At 35.8% G+C, this 21490-nt stretch overlaps 1 protein-coding gene across 5 annotated transcripts in view; it reads right to left on the bottom strand.

Moving 5' to 3' along the window:
• Positions 1–13322: 13322 nt before the first annotated feature.
• Mettl15 (methyltransferase like 15) overlaps positions 13323–21490 on the bottom strand; it is a 152519-nt gene continuing 144351 nt past the window's right edge. For all 5 annotated transcript variants that reach the window (XM_027422300.2, XM_027422301.2, XM_035446194.1 and 2 more), the window contains exon 7: positions 13323–14580. In XM_027422300.2, coding sequence (XP_027278101.1) covers positions 14129–14580 — 452 coding nt within the window. In that variant the 3' untranslated portion in view covers positions 13323–14128. The remainder of the gene's footprint in view (positions 14581–21490) is intronic.

The raw sequence follows: 21490 nt of genomic DNA, 5'->3' as shown, positions 1-21490 counted from the left end.
AGTTTTTCTTTGTGTAGGTATACCCATAAGTGCCATCACCTCTAGCAGGTGTGTAATAACAGAATCAGCTTTTTTAGAGTTAAGAGTAGTAGCCCATTGGAAGCCTGATAATGTGTCTATAGTATGATGCACATATTTCAAATTTCCAAATTCTGTAAAGTGAAAGACATCCATCTGTCAAACCTCATTTTTCTGATGCCCTTAGGATTACAACCTGCTGGCAATGGAGTTTGATTATAAAAGAAACAAGTAGGACAGTGTTTCACTATCTCCTTGGCTTGTTGCCAAGTGATGGAGAAGTCCTTTTTCAAACCTTTGCTATTTACACGATGTTTCTTATGAAACTCTGAGACTTCTAGCACAATTCCAATTAATAAACAATCAATCTCATCATTGCCTTGTGCTAGTGGGCCTGGCAGACCCTATGGGATCTGATATGTGTAATGTATATAGGATTACTTCTGTTTCTGATAGTTTCCTGTAATTGTAAAAACAATGAGGTTAATTCTGTATTATCAGGAACAAATTCTGTAGTCTCAATGTGTAACATGACTCTCTCTGCATATTGAGAATCAGTAACTATATTAAGAGGTTCTGTAAAATCCTTAAGTACCATGAGAATTGCATATAATTCTGCCTTCTGTACAGATAGATGTATATGGACTTTGAACTACTTTACTTAATTCACCTGCTATATAACCTGCCTTACCTGATTTGTTGGCATCAGTGTAGAAGGTAAACTCCAGAAATGGAAGTTTGTCTTACAATATGAGGAAGAATCCAGACTGTCTTTTTTATGAATTTAATTCTGTCAGTTTTGGGATAGTTGTTGCTAATTGTCCCCAAAAAGTCAGTAAGAGCTATTTGCCAATATTGATTATCCTTCCATAAGGAGGAAATTTCTTGATTATTTAAAAGTACTATAATTTCTGTTGGATCTTTTCCAGTCAGCTGATGAAGTCTTAATTTACCCTTTAAAATCAAATCAGAAATCTTTTCTATATATGTCTTTAACTTTTTATTCTGTTTATGTGGCAGAAACATCAATTCCAATATAGTGTCTTCCCTTTGCATCATAATTTCAGAAGGGTATTCTCTGGATGGCAAGATAACTAGAACACAGTCTAAATCAAGCTTCATCCGATCTACGTGTGCATCCAATATTTTGTTTCCTACCAATTGTAACTCTTTTTCTGCCTCAGCAGATAATATTCTTGGACTGTTTAGGTCCTTATCACCTTTAAGGGCCATTATTAAATGTTTTAAGTCATGTCCTTCTACACCAATAATCATCTGTAATTGAGAAATTTCCCCTAATAATTTCTGAAGAGAATTAAGAGTTTGATAATGATCTCTCCTAATTTGTACCTTTTGAGGTCTGATTCTCTGTAAGTCTATCTTGTAACCTAATAGTTAATAGAATCTCCTCTTTGTATCTTTTCTGGGGCAATCTGTAATCCCCAATGAGGCAGAACTCCCTTCACCATTTCAAACATATGTTCGAAAGTTTCTTTATTGGAATCTGATATAAGAATTTCATCCATGTAATGATAAACAAGAGATTGTGAAAATTTCTTACGAATTATTTCCAAAGGTTGCTGTACAAAGTGTTGACAGAAAGTAGGACTATTTAGCATTCCTTGTGGCAAAACTCTCCACTGATATCTCCTAACTGGCTGTGATTTATTAAGAGTTGGTACAGTAAATGCAAATTTTTCTCTATCATTTTCCTGTAACGGTATTGTGAAAAAACAGTCTTTTAGATCAATGACTATAATAGGCCATCCTTTAGGTATTAAGGAAGATAATGGCATTCCAGGTTACAGAGAGCCCATTGGTTGAATTACCTTATTTATGGCTCTCAGGTTCATCAGCATTCTCTATGTACCTGACTTCTTTTTGATAACAAATATAGGAGAATTCCAAGGACTGGTAGATTCCTCTATATGTCCAGCATCTAGCTGTTCCTGTATTAACTTTTCTAAAGCCTCTAGCTTCTCAGAGGTCATAGGCCATTGTCCTACCCAAACTGGTTCATCTGCAAGCCACTTCAATGTCAGAGCCTTTGGCTCCTCTGAAGGCCCATCATTTGTACCTAGTTTCTGTACATGGTACAAATGTACATGGATGGTTAGTAAACGTTTCCCATAGCGTCTTAACAGATATTTCCTACTATCTAAAGATTGTACATAATTTGTATCTGACATTGGAGGAATATTAATCTGAGTATTCCATTGCTGTAAGAGATCACGACCCCAGAGATTTATAGCTATATCTGCCACATATGGTTTCAGTATTCCTTTCTGTCCTTCCGGTCCAATGCAGACCACTGAGTTAACACTTTGCCGAACTCTAGATATAGAGTCCCAATTCCTAAAAATTGTATATTTGCCTCTCTAAGAGGCCATTTTTGAGGCCAAGATTTTTGGGTAATAATAGTTACATCCGCCCCAGTGTCTACTAAACCAGAAATAACTTTATTATTAATTTTCACTTTCAACTGAGGCCTTTTATCATTAATAGAAGCTTGTCAAAATATGTTTCTTATTTTGTCCATTCACACTTGATTCTTCATCACTATTCAAACTACCATCTAGAGCAGAATCATTTTTCACAATAGGCAAAGAACTATCTATTGGTCCTGTGAGAGACTGTCTCCCATTGCTACTGGGAATGATCCGACCTTTCTCAGGCAGCATTTGGCAGAAAGATTTATGGTAACAGGATTGTGTTGGAATTTTATGGGGATTGCATTGAAATCTGTATATTGCTTTTGGAAGCATAGCTATTATTTACTATGTTAATCCTACTGAGATCATGGGAAATCTTTCCATATTCTGATATCATCTTGAATCTCTTTCTTCCAAGACTTGAAGTTTTTAATCATACAAAACTTTTACTTGTTTGGTTAGAGTTACACCAAGATATATATTATCTGAGGCTGTTGCAAACTCTGTTGTTTCCCTGATTTCTTCCTCATAGTAATATTTGTTATTACTATATAGGAGGGCTACTGATTTTTGTGAGTTAATTTTGTATTCATTTACTTTACTGAAAGTGTTAATCAGCTATAGGAGTTTCACAATGGGATTTTTAGGATCATTTGTGTATTCTATCTTATCATTTGCAACTAACGATATTTTGACTTTATATTTTTTAAATTTGAACACCCTTGATCTCATTGAACATGGAGAAGTTGAGCTGGTACCCCCACATGGAGCCTTTATCCCTACATTCTAGTCTTTTTGGTGTAGGAAGGTACTCTGCAGGCTACCAAAAGAGAAACATAGTCACAAACACAGCCACAAAAAACTTTGACTTACAATCTGTCCTACCTGCCTTATCCATATATAACTGAGAAATGTGACAAGATGACAGTGACATTCTTTTAGTGCAGAAATCATTGGGCCCATGACCTACTTTAGGCAACTCCATAAAACCCATGATGTTACACAAAAAAACAGTGTGCATATGATTTTTCTTTAAAGAAGTTATAATTTTAATTAGATTTTTCAAAGGAGACTTTGTTTTGAAAAAAAAGCAAGAATCTCAATTCTAGGAAGAAATTACTCATTCATACAATTTATTATCTCATAATTACTGCTAGATGATAATCTATTCTGTGAACATTAGTATTCTTTATAAAGTGATTATGTGCTTATATTGTAGAACTTGAAAGGGAGTTGACTAGTCATTCTTTGGATACCATTCCTGGAAGGAAAAAGTTTGGCAGAAAAAGCAATGGGTACAAGTAAAAAGAATAAATATCTATTAGAAAAAGACAAAAACTCCAATAACAGTACAGCAAAAAGTCTACATGATAGTGATTATTGATTATATCACAAGAAACTAAATTGTTGATGTTTTAGTATAAAATTCTTATAGCTCTTATCATAAACAGCTGCTGTAAATTCAGTTATGCTTGTAAGAAAACTCTACTTCTTCTACCCTTGAAGGTCCCACAGTACTTTAAACCCTGTTACAGAATTTACTCTATTATATTCTAACATTTCAAAATTACTTTTCTCATTCTACACTATAATGTTTTTCCTCTAGAACTAAACACATACTTCCTTTTCACTCTTTTACCCTCACTAATGACATATAAAACAGCTCACAAAGTTTTATTAAGATCATGAAAATTCTCACTTATGTGTTCACGCTAAAGAATATTCTTTAAATAATGAAATTCAAATGAAACAATCCCGAAAAAGAACCATCTACTTAAACCTATTATTGGTTTGGTTTAAAATAATAAAAATCCAACCTGAATTATTTCATCTTCAAAGGAACAAAACAAGAATAAAGAGGAAGTAAGAATGAATATATTAGCTCATAGAAATCAAGAATTGGTTGCAGAGACAAGTTATTGTAAGAAGCAAGAACAAGTGTGACCAGGTACTCTCTCCTATCTGACTTCTAATATTCTTACAAATTAGTTACTCTTAACTAGTAGGGATGTTGCTTATATAATTACACCAAAGATGCCGTGTAGATGTGAGTCAGTTCCACAGGTAGAAAGCACAATGGCAATTCCAATTTAAATGTAATTTCTTTAGAGGTAATAGACATGTGTTATTTAGTGTCATACCCAGGATTTCAATAAAAATTGGATTCCAAAACCTGTGCTCTTTCAAAATAATAATAATGGTAATGATGATAATGATAAAAGCAGTTTGCTTTTATGAAATGGATATGTTCTGAGTATAGAAATTAACACATTTTTAAAGAATAAGATGAAAAACTCAAAATCTTTCCTGGTAAACTTATTCCCTAATTCCTTGGGTTTTAGCTGGGATCATCCTTGTGGATGCCTGGTAATTTCTCTAGTGTTAGGTTTCTTGCTAGCCCCATAATGAAGCCCATTTTCTTTGGAGGGATACATTGCTCAGGCTAGATATGGGGTGGGGAGGGCCTTGGTCCTGCCTCAAAGAGATATGCCAGACTTTGTTGACTCCACATGGGAAGCCTTACCCTCTCTGAGGAGTGGATGGGATGGAGTGGGGGTATCAGAGAAAGGGAGGGGATGGGAACTGGGATTGGTATGTAAAATGAGAAAATATTGTTTTAAAATAAAAATGCTTTAAAATTATCATTAACAAAGATATCACTCACATATTATTAATAACAGAGCAAATGAAACAAGATGAAAGAATTATAAAAATGGAACATTGGGCTGTAGGGGCTACTAGGAGGCAGGGCTACAGGGTCTCCCTACAGAATAATACAGAATAAATAAGAATTTGAGGACTATTTTTTGTCTTTTCTTGGCTCTTTCTTCAAGGCCTACACCCTCTCATAATTGTCATTTTTCAATGGTTGCCTTTCCCAGTATACATACATGTGCAAGCAAACATTTCTCTGCTGACATTTATGTTTGAGTCCCATACAGCCAATGAAGACCAGCCTGACGACAATCCCTGGATGCTCTGGAAAAGGAATTGGGCCATACCTCTTCGACTGCACTGGATCCAACTTACTCCGTTTCAACTGACACTCTGACCAGAGCCTCGAGTACTGACTTCAATCAAGTTGAGGATTTCAACCTAGATGTTCAATCAAGCAAATCCCATCTAACATGGACTGGAGATAACCCATTAGAGACTTTCCCTATACTAACATCTTTTTTTTTCCCCCCACAGGACCCCACAAGGGTACCATCGTCCCATTTCAGCAGGAAGTAACTTAGAAGATGCTACGCCCCCATCCCCATTATTGTTTATTAGGATAGTGTAAGCCTAGTTAGGGTAACTTTCTTATTGTTTAGAGTTGGGATTGGAAGGAGGTGTTCAAGTTAGACACCTTTTCCACATGACTTTAGGGCTTAGCCGGAATAGACATAGTTAGGATGTGTAATAGCAGATTATTGTATCTTCTTGTATTTCACCTTTATGATTGTTAATTTTGGATCTTTTACACTATTAAGTTTTAATCCTCTTTTAGACTAAAAGGGGAATTGTAGGGAGACACTGTAGCCCCACCTCCTAGTATCCCGGACAGGTGTGCCTGGCCACGCCCATGAGGCCGTAATCAGGGGAGGTCAAAGATGACTCAGAGAGAATTCTTAAGAGGACACAAACACATGGATGCCCCTTCTCTCTGGCCACGCTAGCTTGCAGCCTCTGGGCATGCTCTGGCTTGCATTTGGGCTGGTGTTTATCTGAATAAAGAAATCTTAGCCTTACGGACTTCGGATCATCATTGAGCACATAATATTGGGCTATGTAGTTTAGTTTGAATACAAGAATAACTTCAAGTTTTACTTAAACTTAGTAGAAAAGAAACTTGAGTAAACAGTTGCTGAACTTAATACTATATGGAACCTATCTCTGACACTACTCTGGTGGCCAAGAACCTGAGACCAAATAGGTCAGGGACCTATGAGAAAACGAAATACTACTCTTCGGCTAAAGACATATAGCAATAAAATTATCCCTAATGATATTCTACTATACTTATAGATCAGTGTCTTGCTCAGCCATCATCAAAGAAGCCTCCCTCTGCAGCAAACAAAACAGATACATACAGTCAACATCTAGACAATGTGTAGAAGGAGACACCTTGGAGTACTCTGTCCTAAATGTGATGTTGCAATCAAATATGTCCCCTCAGAACTCAGGGAACCCTGCATAAAGAGAGATAAAAATAATTTCAGGGCCAGAAAATAGAGAGGACATGAGGAATTAAAGTCTTGTAAATACGGCACAGGGCGTATCCCAATCTAAGTCAAATGAGGCCCAAGTGATGAGAGGAGTGGACACAAGCCTTTATCCCTAACTGAGAAGCTAACTACAATTGACTGCCTTTAGCAAATGGAAATTCATTTCTCTTCAGTGGTATCTCATTGGGGATAAAAGCCAAGTCAATGCTTAGCAGTAGATGGGCCAACACAAATTGGACTCTATGGCGTCTTTGAAGGTTTTTGTTTCATAATGTTTGCCAGGGCATTTTTTTAACCTTACACACACACACACACACACACACACACACACACAGAGAGAGAGAGAGAGAGAGAGAGAGAGAGAGAGAGAGAGAGAGAGATTTATGTTTTTATCGGATTCTTATGTGTTAGAATGTATCTATTCATCTATATGTGTTTCTTGTGTTTTTTTTTTTTTTTTTTGGTTCTTCGTGCTGTTTGTTTTGTTCTATTCTGGTTTGTTTTTGTTTTATCTTATTTCATTTTATTATTTTTCTTTAGATCCATTTTTGTTTTCTAAGGAGAGACAAAAAGAGTGTAGATTCAGATGTGAGGAGAAGTGGGAAGGATCTTGGAGGATTTGGGGGAGGGGAAACCCTAATCAGAATAATATTATATGAAAAAAATTGTTTTCAATAAAATAAAATAGGAAAAATAAGTTTTTTTCTACATGAAAAGCCCCACCACACTTCGTTTTACAAAAAATGCAATTTTTGAAAAAGGTGAACCACTTTTAAAAAAAGAAAGTATGTGTTATATACTTGACAGCAACTCTTCGCTCCCTAAGATAATTTGTTGGTATACATGTCCTTCACTTATGACTCCTAAACTTCATAATTTTGGCAAGTTCTGTTAATTTCACATTTTAAGATAATTGAAACTCCTATTTATTTTAATTTTATGCTTACAGATTCCACATGTATCAATCTCCATATCAAATTATCAACTTTTTGTGCCTCAATATTAAGTGGAATTTATCATTAAAGATTCCCTGAGCCAAATTCCTTGAAAGTGTTTATTGCTTTCTATTTATAGGTATCTCTAGGGAGTTGTGGCGTTTCTTGTATCTATAGCTGATCTTTATTAACATTTTTAGTGATTCTAGCCATATTTCTTCCAACTATGTACTCTCTCTCTCTCTCTCTCTCTCTCTCTCTCCTTTTTTAATTTCCTTTTGAAATTTCATGAACTAGAATTCTAATTCTAGCTCATATGTCTCTTCCACATTTCCTTTTCCTTTTCTTTTTGTTACTCGTTGCTTTATTTCAGATACTTCCTTTAAAGAACCCTCCAGCTCAGAATGTCTGAAATGCTCTCAAATCCACCGAGGTCTTAAGTTTTTGTACCTGGGTACTGTTCAATTCTAGATGTTTCAGTTTATCCTTTTTACTTTTCAGGTATCTTTATCTCCTGAAATGTACTAGGCTATGGACTTAGACGCTCCATGGGGACTTTTCATTACCCACATTCTTCTCTCTTTAAAAAATTATATCATTTCTTCATTGGGTAATTTTTTAACTTATATATACTACATATATAAACATACAAATTATTTTAGAAATGTGATCTTGAGGGGGTTTAAAATATTTTTGGCAGGAACTCTTTTTAATGACTCTAGAAACCAGGTCAATTTAATCGTATTTCAAAGTCTAAAATGATCTGAAATTAAGTTCAGTTCTTTCAAGGTGCATTTGGTTTCATATTCACATGTGCTCCCAAAGAGACTGTCCAAAGTCCCAGAAGCTGTCTCTAGTAAACAAAATTAGTGGCTATGAATGCTGGCTCTACTCTGCTCTTGCATATTTTTGCTTTGTTATATTCCACTTATATAATAAGGCATGTTTTAAACTGGGTTTCCTGTTCTTAGTAAAGTATTTGATAGGTGTTATATTGTCACTATCAAAGGTAATGTCATATTTAATAAATACTTTTTAGTTTGTTATCAGTTTAAGCCTCTATTCCATTTTTAAAGTATGAAAAGCAATGATATAATACTTGATATATTTTCTCTTATCTAGGTGCTATTTAATTACTACCATTTGGTTTTAGCATATGGGCATTGTAAGACTGTACTCTGAAGTGATTAGAGACTGAGGAGACAAGAAAAATTAAATTGAGTCTTGGAAATGTAAAATGTGGGAAGAAAAGCAAGGATTAGTTTTGTTCTTAACTATGGGGGTACAAAATAGGGCATCATGAGATTTATTAACACTTACATTAAGGAAGGTATGGTGATACATTGTTTTTGACCTAATAAAGTTTGTCTGAATATCAGAATGCAAAGCTAGCCACAGCTATAGAGGTCAGGCAGTGGTGGCATACATCTTTAATCCCATACTAGTTAGTCATAAAAGCTGGGCAGTGGTGGTGTATGCCTTCAATCCTAGCACTAAAGAGGTATATAAGACAGGAGCAAGGTCTCAGTTCAGGCAATTAGTCTCCACCTGCATTGAGGACAGGGACTACCCAGCCTTGGTAAAGGTAAGAGCTCTCTTGTGGTTCATTGCTTTACTTATATTCAGCTTGAACCCCAATATATGTCTCTGGGTTTTTATTATTTGTGTTAGAGAGAGAGGCAGCGCTTAATTCCATTCTAGTAAAACATCTTTCTGGGTCCGAGAATCCAAAGATAGTACATTAAAAGTATCAATAGTACTTTTACTAGTTATTGTCTCTTTACAGTTCCCCCCACACACATTCAACTGCTCTTGGTCTTCTCTCCTGGTTTTATGAAGTAGACACTTACACACATTTTAAAGCTCCATTAAAATTACATCAATGTGTTTCACCAGGACATTTTCCTACCCACTTCCCTACTATTCTCTTCCCCTACTATTTATTTTAGCTTTACCAATTGCTTCATTGCTTTCAGGCTATCTTTAAATTTTCAATAATTCTAGTTTCCTCATGTGAGAAAAAATTGTCACATTTGTCTTTCTGTGCTTGTGTTTTATAACCCTGTAACAATCTTCCTCCTAATATCTCCAAATTACTTTATCTTTTTTTTCCTTAATAGATTACAATGAAGAATCATATATAGGTTTCTAACAGCATAGACACTGATGTGGAGGAATATGAGTTACTTTGTCCAATCTAAATAAATGTCAAACAACTGTAGGAGTTCATTCTTTCAATGTCATCTTGTTTTTCATAAACAGAAATTCCATAAGAGCAACAGCTGTAGCTTTAAAATACTTTCTCAAGGCATGACAAATAGCAAAGGATTTAAATAAATAGTAAGTAGGAATAAAATTTCCAAATAAACAGATTGAAACTCCATCAATTGCTGTGAGTGACACAGATGCAATATTTACAGATGCCAGGATAAAGTGTACACATCCTTAACCATGGTGTGCACAAACATAAGGTAGAGTTTGGTAAATCTTTGCCAGAAAATAACTGCACCATTGAATATTCATATTCCTTCTTCTTCTTCTTCTTCTTCTTCTTCTTCTTCTTCTTCTTCTTCTTCTTCTTCTTCTTCTTCTTCTTCTTCTTCTTCTTCTTCTTCTCCTCCTCCTCCTCCTCCTCCTCCTCCTCCTCCTCTTCCTCCTCCTCCTCCTCCTTCTCCTTTTTGAGACAGGGTTTCTCTGTGTAGCTTTGGAGTCTGTCCTGAAACTCTCTCTGTAGACCAGGCTGGCCTTGAACTGACAGAGACCCACCTGCCTCCCTAGTGCTGGGATTAAAGCCGAGGCTCTCATTATGTTTCTAGACTCGTTCATTATCTCATTTCATTTCTGTTATTATTTCATGCATAAATATTATTGTTTCACTCATAGTAACTTCATTACAAAGTCTAAATATCATTCTTATTTTAAAGTGAAATAAACAAGAATTCTGGGACTTAAATAGCTTACCTAAGTTCACATATTCAATCAAATGTAGACCTGAAGTGAAAATTCATGTTTTTATTTTTCCTATCATCAATAGTCATATTTATTTACAGTTCCTCATGTGAGTCCCAATAACACTTGGATAATACTTTCCTTGAGAGAATGATGGGGCTTGTGTTGATTGTTTATTAATATACACCCTCATATGAGTAAGGCTGTTGAGTTGTGATGGGGTTGTCCTTCTATATATGTTTCCAACAGTGTTTTATTCATCAAACAATAAGAGAAAAGTAATGGATAAATTTAAGGAGGAGCTCAAGGGACACAGTTACTCAAGGATTAGAAATATCTCATGCCCTTGTTTGATTTTTAGCTTTATATATAATCAGTTGAGTAATCAGATACATAATAGGGAAACTGCTATGGGTAGATGATTTGTTCAGCAACTAAGGCAACATATTGCATAAGGGGATACAATGTTAACAAAGGGACAATCTCCTACATTTTTTTTTTTACATTTTGTCTAATATCTTGAATGGATTTTGAGATGAAAAGTAACCAAAAAGTTTTTGAAAAACTTTGTTTAGTAGGTATTATGAACTAGGTCCACTTTTATCTTGCACAAATCATTCTTTACATCTTTAATTTTTAAAACTTATAGTGTAATAAGACTTAAAAGTAATTTATATTTTCAGATTCTATTTAAATTCTGTCAGATCACCTTGTGTTACTAAACATTACCTGAAAATAGCATCTATACACAAAATTCAATAAAAATATGAAATTTGAGAAATATACAACTATTTTGGTTGTATAACCCAGTCTCTTGAGGTATTTGTAGACTTTGCAAAGAAATTCTCCATTTTATATTAAACACATGGCACTGAAGTTCTGAGAAAAGTACACCTCTGATTTAGGATTTCTGTCACCAATTTATATTTACCAAGCACTCACACATCTCTTATTTGAATATTATCTTGTTCAACTGAAGAATGCTGAATATATAAAATACCTTCTAAAATATTACAACAATCATAAAAATAAATACTTATAAAGCTATATGACAAAGTTTTATAATTTTACTTCATATTTATTTGCCCAGAGTTTTTCCCATATAATTTGATAACACCTCATTTGGCATAATATATTAATATGACAACAAAAGCAGAGATTATAAAAAGAATAATGTAAGCTTAGACTTTTTTTCCTAAATGGTTAGCCTTTTCTACATGCTCACTGAATGAGATGCAGTGTGTGTGTGTGTGTGTGTGTGTGTGTGTGTGTGTGTGTGTGTATTTAATTATAAGTCCCATTAAGAACACTTTCTTGCTGAGAAGTGGTGGCCCATGCCTTTAATCCCAGCACTCCAGAGGCAGAGGCTGGTGGATATATGTGAGTTCAAGACCAGCCTGGTCTACAAGAGCTAGTACCAGGATATGATCCAAAGCTACACAGAGAAACCCTGTCTCAAAAAACCAAAAAGAAAACCAACAAAAAAAGCCCCAAAAGAATACTTAGAATTGTTCTCTTTTTATTTAAAAGCATTTTCTTTTTTAATTTTTAAAATTAGAAACCATCTTATTTTACATTCCATTCCCAGTTCCCTTTCCCTCCTATCCTCCCATGCCCCCTACCAACTCCCCAACCTACCCCGTATCCACTCCCCAGGGAGGATGAAGCCTTCTTCCATGGGAGATCATCAAAGTCTGTCACATCCTTTGGAGCACTGCCTATGTCCTCCCCTGTGTAGCTAGGCTGATAGAGTATCCCTCCATAGGGAATGGCCCCCCATAGACCATTTGTGCACTAGGGATAAATACTGGTTCCAGAGGCCCCACAGACTGCCCAGGCCTCCCAACTGAGACCCACGTTCAGGGAGCCTTGTTGGTCCTATGCTGGTTTCCCTGCTGTCAGACTAGGATCCATGAACTCCCACTTGCTCAGGGCAGCTGTTTCTGTGGTTTTCCCCAGCATGGTCTTGACCCCTTCGCTCATCATTCCTCCCTCTCTACAACTGGATTCCAGGAGTTCAGCTCAGTGCTTAACTGTGACCTCAACAGATAAAAAAAAATTGGAATAACCCCCTGTATCTTAACGGATCACCACCATGGCTTAAAGTTAGAATTCAACAACAACACAAATTGCAGAAAGTCTTCAAATTCATGGAAATTGAACAACGCTCAATTACATTACTCCTCGGTGAAGGAAGAAATAAAAAAAGAAATTAAAGACGTGCAAGAATTCAATGACAATGAAGGCACAACATACCCAAACTTATGGGACACATTGAAAGCAGTGCTAAGAGGAAAGTTCATAGCATTAAGTGCCCACATGCAGAAACTGGAGAATAGTCACACTAGAGAATTAACAGCACACCTGAAACCTCTAGAAGAAAAAGAAGCAAACTCACCCAGGAGTAGACACCAGGAAATAATCAAATTGAGGGCTGAAATCAATAAAGTAGAAACAAAGAAAATAATACAAAGAATTAACGAAACAAAGAGTTGGTTCTTTTTGAAAGTCAACAAGACAGACAAACCTTTATCCAAACTAGTCAAAAGGCAGAGAGAAATATGCAAATTAACAAAATTAGAAATGAAAAAGGGGATAGAATTGTTCTTGAAAGTGTACAGAATAATAATTTTTTATTATTTCAAAACAAAAATAGTGATGAGTTTTAAAAATTTTTGGAAATATATAACATTTTGTACCACTAAAGAAAATACTAAGAAAGTGTTTTTCAAGCATTTGCAATGTTTCAAGTGATTTTACAAATAATTACAAATGAATTACAAGAACTTAATTGGCATACTTTATTCACTTATAAACTACTGGCTATAATATAAAAACACAAACAAAATAGATAGCCAAAACAAGTTATGCAGTGATTCAATACTTTTGTTGTTTTTATTTAAAAATTTTAAATTCATTTTACATACCAGTCACAGTTCTCTCTCTCCTTCTCCTGCTCCCCCCACATCCCCCACCAACCCATTTCCAATTCACTCCTCAGAAAGGGTGAGGCCTCCCATGGGGAGTCAACAAAGCCTGGCACTTTAAGTTGAGGCAGGACCAAGCCCCTCCTCACTGCATGAAGACTGAGCAAGGCATTCCGCCATAGGAAATGGGCTCCAAAAAGTCAGCTCATGTACCAGAGTATGGATCCTGGTGCCACTGCCAAGGGCCTCACAGACAGACCAAGCCACCCAACTGTCATCCACATTCAAAGGGCCTAGTTCAGCCCATGCAGGCTCCCCAGCTGTTGGTCTAGAGTCCCTGAGTTCTAAGGAGCTCCTGTCAGCTGTCTCTGTAGCTTTCCATTTCCTCTTTAAATAAATGACTGAATTTTATAATTCAAATACAATGCGGAGATCAACAAAGTTTTCCCGTTTTAAGACTCCCTGCTCTCTGAGTGGAAGTTTTTGTGTCATGTTAAAACTTCCTACATTATCTTTAGAGAAAAAAAATACTAAATACCAGTCATTTCCAGGCTGCCCCATACTTTACATTGCATTAAACTGTTCAGAAACACTGTTTTAAATTAGAAAAAAATAGAAATATAGGAGGAAAATTTGAGGATCAAATAATAAGATCTTCATAATTTGATAGCTGCCCTTAGCTTGGCTGAGCGCCCTCTGGGGTTTTCTTGGACATCCTGATCTTCCGGAGTAAGGACCTTCTTGTGAAGGAGATCCCAATTCAGAGGAGCTCTTACAGAGCTGCCCCTCTCACTTCTGTCATTCTCAATATTTGAATCCATCTGTGACCTTTGCTTCACCTTCTGTCTAATGCTTAGGTTAAATCTTTCAGTCATACTTATCCCAAGCAAAAATCGTTTCACAATGCGATCTTCTAAAGAATGGAAAGACAGAGCAACAAGGCGGCCACCAGTTTTCAGAAATTTCTGTGCTGTTTTCAGTCCTGTGTAGAGCTCATTCAGCTCATTGTTCACAAAGATTCGAAGTGCTTGAAAAGTCTTGGTAGCGATGTGGGAAGATCTTTGCAGCAAGTCCTTTCTTGCATAGACAGCGGAGGGAGGAAAGGCACCTAGACAGGTTTTGTAAGAATAAGGAAAGAAGATGGGCAATATTAACATTTGTTATGTAAACATTCTAGAGTGAGCACTATTTACCCATTTTAAAAAACTAAATTTTCTGACAAATTGTTACATTTCATTCATAATTCTCATTTAATTTTTCTTTATTGCTTAAATTATATATTATAACTATTTTTATAACTCAACATTTGTAATCAAACAAAGAGAAAGAAAGAGAAGGAGTACATAACATTTTGAAGATATTAATATGCAATTTCACAACTTTACAAAACCGTTAACACAGTAATAAAAAATGCACTGTGCTGCAAATAAAATAAGGAAAATCATACCTAGGTACATCATAATTCAACTTCTACAAGCTAAAAATAGTAAGAAAAGTCATAAAAGTAACAAAGAAAATAACAGATCCTCAGTGGGTCAATGAACAGAGAATAAGAGACTGAGGAGTGCTCTGCCCTAAAAAGTACCTATGCATCACACCCCTCCCATCCCCTCAAGTCTTCCTGGAAGAAGGAGCAGAAAGTTACTAAGAGCTGGTGTTGCTGTTGGTGCTATTGTTCGTTGTGTTGGTAGTGGTGGTGCAATGATAGATGACTCAAGGAAACAGTGTTTTCCCAATACAGCAGGGAAGTTACTCACAGTGATTGTGATAGCATGTACAAGACCCAATCAAGCTGAGTCAAACAAAATCCCAGCACAGAGGAGGACCGGTGAGCACCAAGTCCTACCCCTTGCTGAGGAGCTATTGGCTTATTATAGCTGTTGGAACAGGAAGAGTTGGTTTTCTTTAAGAACCTGATCTCTAGTAGGCTGACCACAGTCCAGGGCAGGCCCAACTCCCCAGGCTCCTTGGGCAATAGAAACTGGACTTTGGGGGCAAAGGAGAAAAATGCTCAATGTTTGGTGGAAAAGGAAGGAAAGGCAGAGGTTATGGGTGGTCATGAAATTATATAAGAATAAAAATGCTGTTTAAAATTCACACATCATGAATGATAAAAGGAAAAGTGTGATAAGTTGGGAGTCTATTAAAATTAAAAACTTTTGCTCCAAATGATATTAAAAATCCACAGGAAGGAAAAAGAATCAAATCACAAATCTAATGAGACTTGAATCTGATGGCAAAAGAAGCAAACTGCAGAAGATGCTGCATTCATAATACTCTGCAACATGTGCATAAGACCAAACTTGTGTACAGCTCACTGGGGTAAGCAAAAATGATGATTTTTATATAAGCTTTTATTGGCAAATATGATGTTAATAAATCTTAGAAATGCCAATGAATTTATATGAGAATTTTATCTTTAAGAAAGTGTTATTAGGCGGGTGTTGGTGACGCACTCCTTTAATCCCAGAACTGGGGAGGCAGAGGCAGGCAGATCTCTGTGAGTACCAGGCCAGCCTGGTCTACTGCCAGGATAGGCTCCAAAGCTACACAGAGGAATCCTGTATCCATAAACTAAGAAAAAAAAGAAAGTGTTATTAGTGAATATTCCAGAGTTTATATTTTCATTCTATATTTCTTACAAATGAACATCTTAGACAATGGCTGGATTCCTACTATTTTAATATCTCAGATATTCTTCTTGCAAAAAAGTAAATCATACAAATATATGTATGCTTAGCACATATTTCATACTGTTTACACAGAATGGGTGCAGCCGGTACTGTATATTAATTTTTCTGTGGACTGCATTATAGAAGAGAGAAGTGAGGCCTTGGGGAGGAGTCAGGGGGTGGGTTGGGGGCTTGGTGGGGAACATGGAAGGGCGAGTGAATGGGGGGATGGATATGTAAATATGAGTAGTAATTAAGAATAAAAAAACAGAAGAGAGAAGTAACATACACAAGCATGAAGAACCTGGGCATCTACATAAACCATCATTATGAGCTCACTTTGTGCCCTCTAAAACCTACATGCTAGAAAAGGTCAGACTCTACAAATTTATCCTCCAACCTGATGGGTCTGTCAGAAACAAGATGTCACTGTCAAAACAGAAAAGCTAGGTCAATTTCTTTCAATTTGTTAACTGATACCTCATATTTTAAAGAAAAATAGTTTGGGTTACTAACAAATGTGTTTTGCAGAGTTGTAAAGATCTAAACAACATTCAGTCAGACACTATCTGAAGCTCAGGTTTGAGCAGCCTTGAACAATACTGGATTCCTAGCTACTTTGGAGTTTACAGAATTCAACACCAATGTTCAAAAGAGAAATGCATGTTCATAAAAAACATGCAATTTCATGTCAAATAATAAGCAAACATTCACATAGCCAAGTAATTATTAAATATTTCAGGGTGCTTTTAAATGATTTAAATGCTTTCTTACCATTATATTTAAAATTATGCAGAAATTAAGAACATGGTTATACACAGTAATCACTTAACTTGATATTTTATAACAGAATTTTCATTTCAAAGATATTCATTTCAGCATATAGTTTTAAGCATACTACTGAATTATCCACAAATGGCTTTATGTTAACTGAGTCCATAAAGTACAGTAAAGCAAAGAGCAAGCATAATGTATGTTTCAGGTTACTGTCAATGAATATTTTGAGAATAACAAAAGAATGTTTTATAACAAAGTAATATAAGTAATTAATTTATATCTGGAGTAGTCCTAGAAGTATGAAAGGCATTTCTGTTTACCAGATAAATGGCACCTTCCTATGGCCTCAGAATAGACACAGTTTAGAATTCTGACAGCTAGCTGTAAAACTATGAGGAGTCTGACCAATTCTTTTTGTTTGTTTGTTTGTTTTTCGGAGACAGGGTTTCTCTGTGTAGCTTTGGAGCCTATCCTGGTACTCCCTATGGAGACCAGGCTGGCCTCGAACTCAAAGAGATCTGCCTGCCTCTGCCTCCCGAGTGCTGGGATTAAAGGCGGTTACCACCAATGCCCGGCTTGACCAATTCTTTTAATCTGAAGAAATCTATTTTTATTTCAAAGTGATAACATAAAGTAAATTTATATTGATACTCTATATAACACAATTTAAAGCTTACATAATCTATATTCATAATAGATATATCCACACTGCATAGAAACCTGCAGATGACAAATTAAGACCCCTGTAATCAAATAAGCTTTTCTTCAGGAAGGTTTCATTTGACCTTTGTAATGGCATGTAGTCACAGAAAATGAACATAAAAAATTTTCAATTCTGTCTAGGTCTTAAGAATAACACACACACACACACACAAACACACAGAATATAAGGTAATCATAAGAGAGCAGAGTTCAAGGCAGTATTGACAAAGCACCAACTAGCAATAGTACCAAAAAAGGAAGGAAGGAAGGAAAAGAAAGAAAAGAAAGAAAGAGAAAAAAAAAGAAAGAAAAAGCCTACCAAATATGAAGGATTAATCGAGCTTTTTTTTTTTTAATTATTAAGCTGGGAGTAAACATCCTGTCATTTTGAAAGACCCACAATGGGTTTCCTTGTTGCAGTCATTGGTCAGAGTGTTAGGACAGAGTTCTCATGGGTATCAGAGGTTAGGTAGAAACACCTGTTTACAAGCCACTGGGGGAAAAGTCAAAACTACATGAGATTCGGTTCTTTCTCATGCTGGTCTGTGGATTAGGTCATAAGGAAGAAAATATCAGTGAAAATGGCACATGACTCCTGCCTTTAAGGAGCTCAGTTTTGCAACCCTTCACCTCTTCCTAATTTCCCATGGGCTTTTATCAGAGATAGAATTTGTTACCTTTTCCATTTCCTGAGTTTAATCACAGAGTCTAGTATACCTAATTCACTCAATTATGGAATAGAGTATCTAAGACAGAAAATATGGTATTAACTACAATTTAGGTGGTTTGGTTTTATAAATGGATAAATTCTCCTTTTTTGTGTTTTATAATCCATTAAGAGACTTGGCTGACATAAGACAATGTATATTAGTTTTATGTGGGAAAAGGTGTGCTTAACCCAGGTAGAATTCACTACAACAAACTCTTCACAATTACCCCCTTATTTACCCAACTCGCCAATTTGTCTCTGGTGTTCTTGACAACAGGAGCTGTTTCTTGTTTCCTCCAATATCTCTAGGGCCTGATAGATAAACCTTTAATTCTTAACTTGTGGCACATTATCAGTTACCTATAGTACTTTTGACAAAAATGGAGATTGTGAACTCTACTCTAGACCTAATGAGACAGCTTCAGGGGTTCATGCCAGGTGGGCAGCACTACTTTAAAAGAACTTTTTATTTCTTTTAAGTCAAGGGACAAAGCTATTTTCTTTAATCTTAATTCTCTTCATATGATATATTTTAATCATGATATTCCTCACCCCAACTATTCCCAGATCATCACCAGTCACTCCCCTAGTCATTCAACTCCATGATCTCTCAGTCTCAAAATCAATCAAACAAAAAATTATGAAAATTAAAATAAAAAGAAACAGTAAGCCAAAAGTTGCTCAAATAACACAAAATGAAAGAAAAAGCCCACAAGAAAAGACAGAGCCCATTTTATGTTGGTCAGCTATTCACAGGTTTGGGCCTTCTCTTAAGTGTGGTTAATATACCCACTGACATTTCATTAGAGAAAACTGATTTTCTCTTTGCTAGTGGGTATCAATTGCAAATGTCTTTTTGTGACTCAGTGTTCACTTCTCCACCTCATTGCTGGGACCCCATCTGGTTCGAAATTTGTAGGTCCTGTTTGTTTTCACAGTGCATGTGAGTTCATGCCAGATGATGTTTGGCATGCAGCCAAGCATTTACTCAATAAATGTATATTGACTAGATAATGAATACATAATGAATGTGAAGAAAGGACGAATGAATGAATAAAAATTCCAGGACTATTAGTGCAGAGTTCAGATATTAGTGCAGATATTCTTTATATCATTCAGTGAATTATAAAGAACATGACTCTCATATGAATGAATGACCAAATGAAAAGCAAAACATTTTCAGTCACAAAAACCTTGATAAATATTAAAAAACAAAACCATGATAGAGTTCCAGACCACTGTGTCAAATATGATTGTGGATGCTAAATTATGATGTTAATGGGGCAATTGAGTCCTCAAATTTGCTAGCAATTTCATTGTCTTGACACACATGATTGCGTGGATTTAATTATATCAGATAATGACTGGGCTTGTCCTTAGTTCATCAAGCATTTGCACATGTAATAGAGCACCTGCAGATAATTTTCACTTCAGGAAATGCAAACTTGCAACCCTTACTATACGATACATTGTCAACAGGCAAGTTGAACATAATCTTTACATATTTCTATTGCAAAATAAAAATAAAATTAAGAATTTACACTTAAAAGTCATTAGGATCTCAAACAATTTCAATTATGTAAACATAGCCACAGTTTAAAATGCAAAAGCTAAAGGAAATGCTGTTGTAAATGGAATAAACTGTTAATATTGTTACTTTAAGAATTCTTCCCAGGAGTCAATTAAAAAGCATGCTTCCTTGTGTCTTGATACATATATATTCACACCTATATGAACTAATGCATATATAGATAAGCATATGTAAGAGAATGAGCTGCAAAAGAATTCATCACATGCTTTGTTTATTTACATTACTTTGAAAAATAACTTCAGCTGTATAGATTCTCTATAATTCATTTTGTTCATTCACTTATCAAGTATTGATAAGCACATACCAGAGAGCTCAAAATACGATCATAAATGAGATACACTTCATATTGCCATCATAACAGGAACATGCAAGGTATTTCCCATTTTGTTATCACAAAGGGCCTGTAATAAATATGCATACCACACATTTTAGGTTTCTATACAACATAAAAGCTCTACAAAGTATAATGGCAGTCAGAATCCGGCAAAGTGTTTAGCCATACATGAGAACCTTGTATGTTCACAGAATTGGAATTGTTTAGGTCAAAGGGTATTTTTGCCCATTTAAATTTGGATCAATACTTCTAAATTTACCCTCTAAGTAGATTGCACCAATTTACTTCCATCAATAGTATATTATAGAGTCAATCTCCCCACATCCTTGCCAGTATGAGGAATGATCACTATTCAGCCCTGACTAGTCTAATAGTAGGCAAATGATAGTGTTCTCTTGTTTTAATTTGCATTCTTTGGCAATTAGTAGGTTTGGGCCTCTTTTCAAATCTAATAGCCATTTGATTCAGTCTGTAAATTGCTTGAATAAATCTTATGCTCATGTTCTTAATGTGCTATTGCTTTTTTCTTTTATTGATTTGGAAGGCTTGTTTATAAAATAATAATATTAACTCTTGTTCTATCATATATAAGTTATTTTATTAGACTATGATCTCAATTTTGTGGATTTTCTGCTTTTGAGGTTTTTGTGGTGTGTGGACTGATCCCCTACCCAGAAAATTCTGTGTGTGCTAAATTGTGTGTGTGTGTGTGTGTGTGTGTGTGAGTGTGTGTGTGTGTGTGTGTGTGTGTGTGTGTGTGTGTTGGGGTGTGGGTGGGGTGGCAGTATTTGTTTATGTGCATGCAGGTATGAGCACCTGTGCATGTGCATGAGGACACTAAATGAGGAAAGGAGACATATTTCCCTTTAGTTCTCTCTCTTACATGCCTCAAGACAATATCTCAGAACCAGAAACCCACTCCTGGGCTGGGCTGGCTTGCCAGACAATATCCACGGTCTGCTATCTCCACTCCACAATAATGGGGGGCTAGCCAGCCTGACTTTCTATGTCATTGCTGGGGATTCAGATTCAAGTTCTCAAGCTTGCAAAGCAAGCACTCTCATCCACCGAGTCCTCTCATCACACCCCTCCCCCGATTCCCTCTTTTATTTATTAATTTATTTAGGTCATAACATTTGAGGAAAGCTTACTTCTCTCCAGCATTATCAGCTTTATTTTTTTATACACTTCAGGTTTTGTTTACATGCTCAAGTATTTGATTCACATTAAAAT

This window comes from Cricetulus griseus, chromosome 6 (assembly GCF_003668045.3).
Source record: "Cricetulus griseus strain 17A/GY chromosome 6, alternate assembly CriGri-PICRH-1.0, whole genome shotgun sequence".
NCBI lineage: Eukaryota > Metazoa > Chordata > Mammalia > Rodentia > Cricetidae > Cricetulus > Cricetulus griseus.
This window is presented reverse-complemented; position numbering and strand designations above follow the sequence as displayed.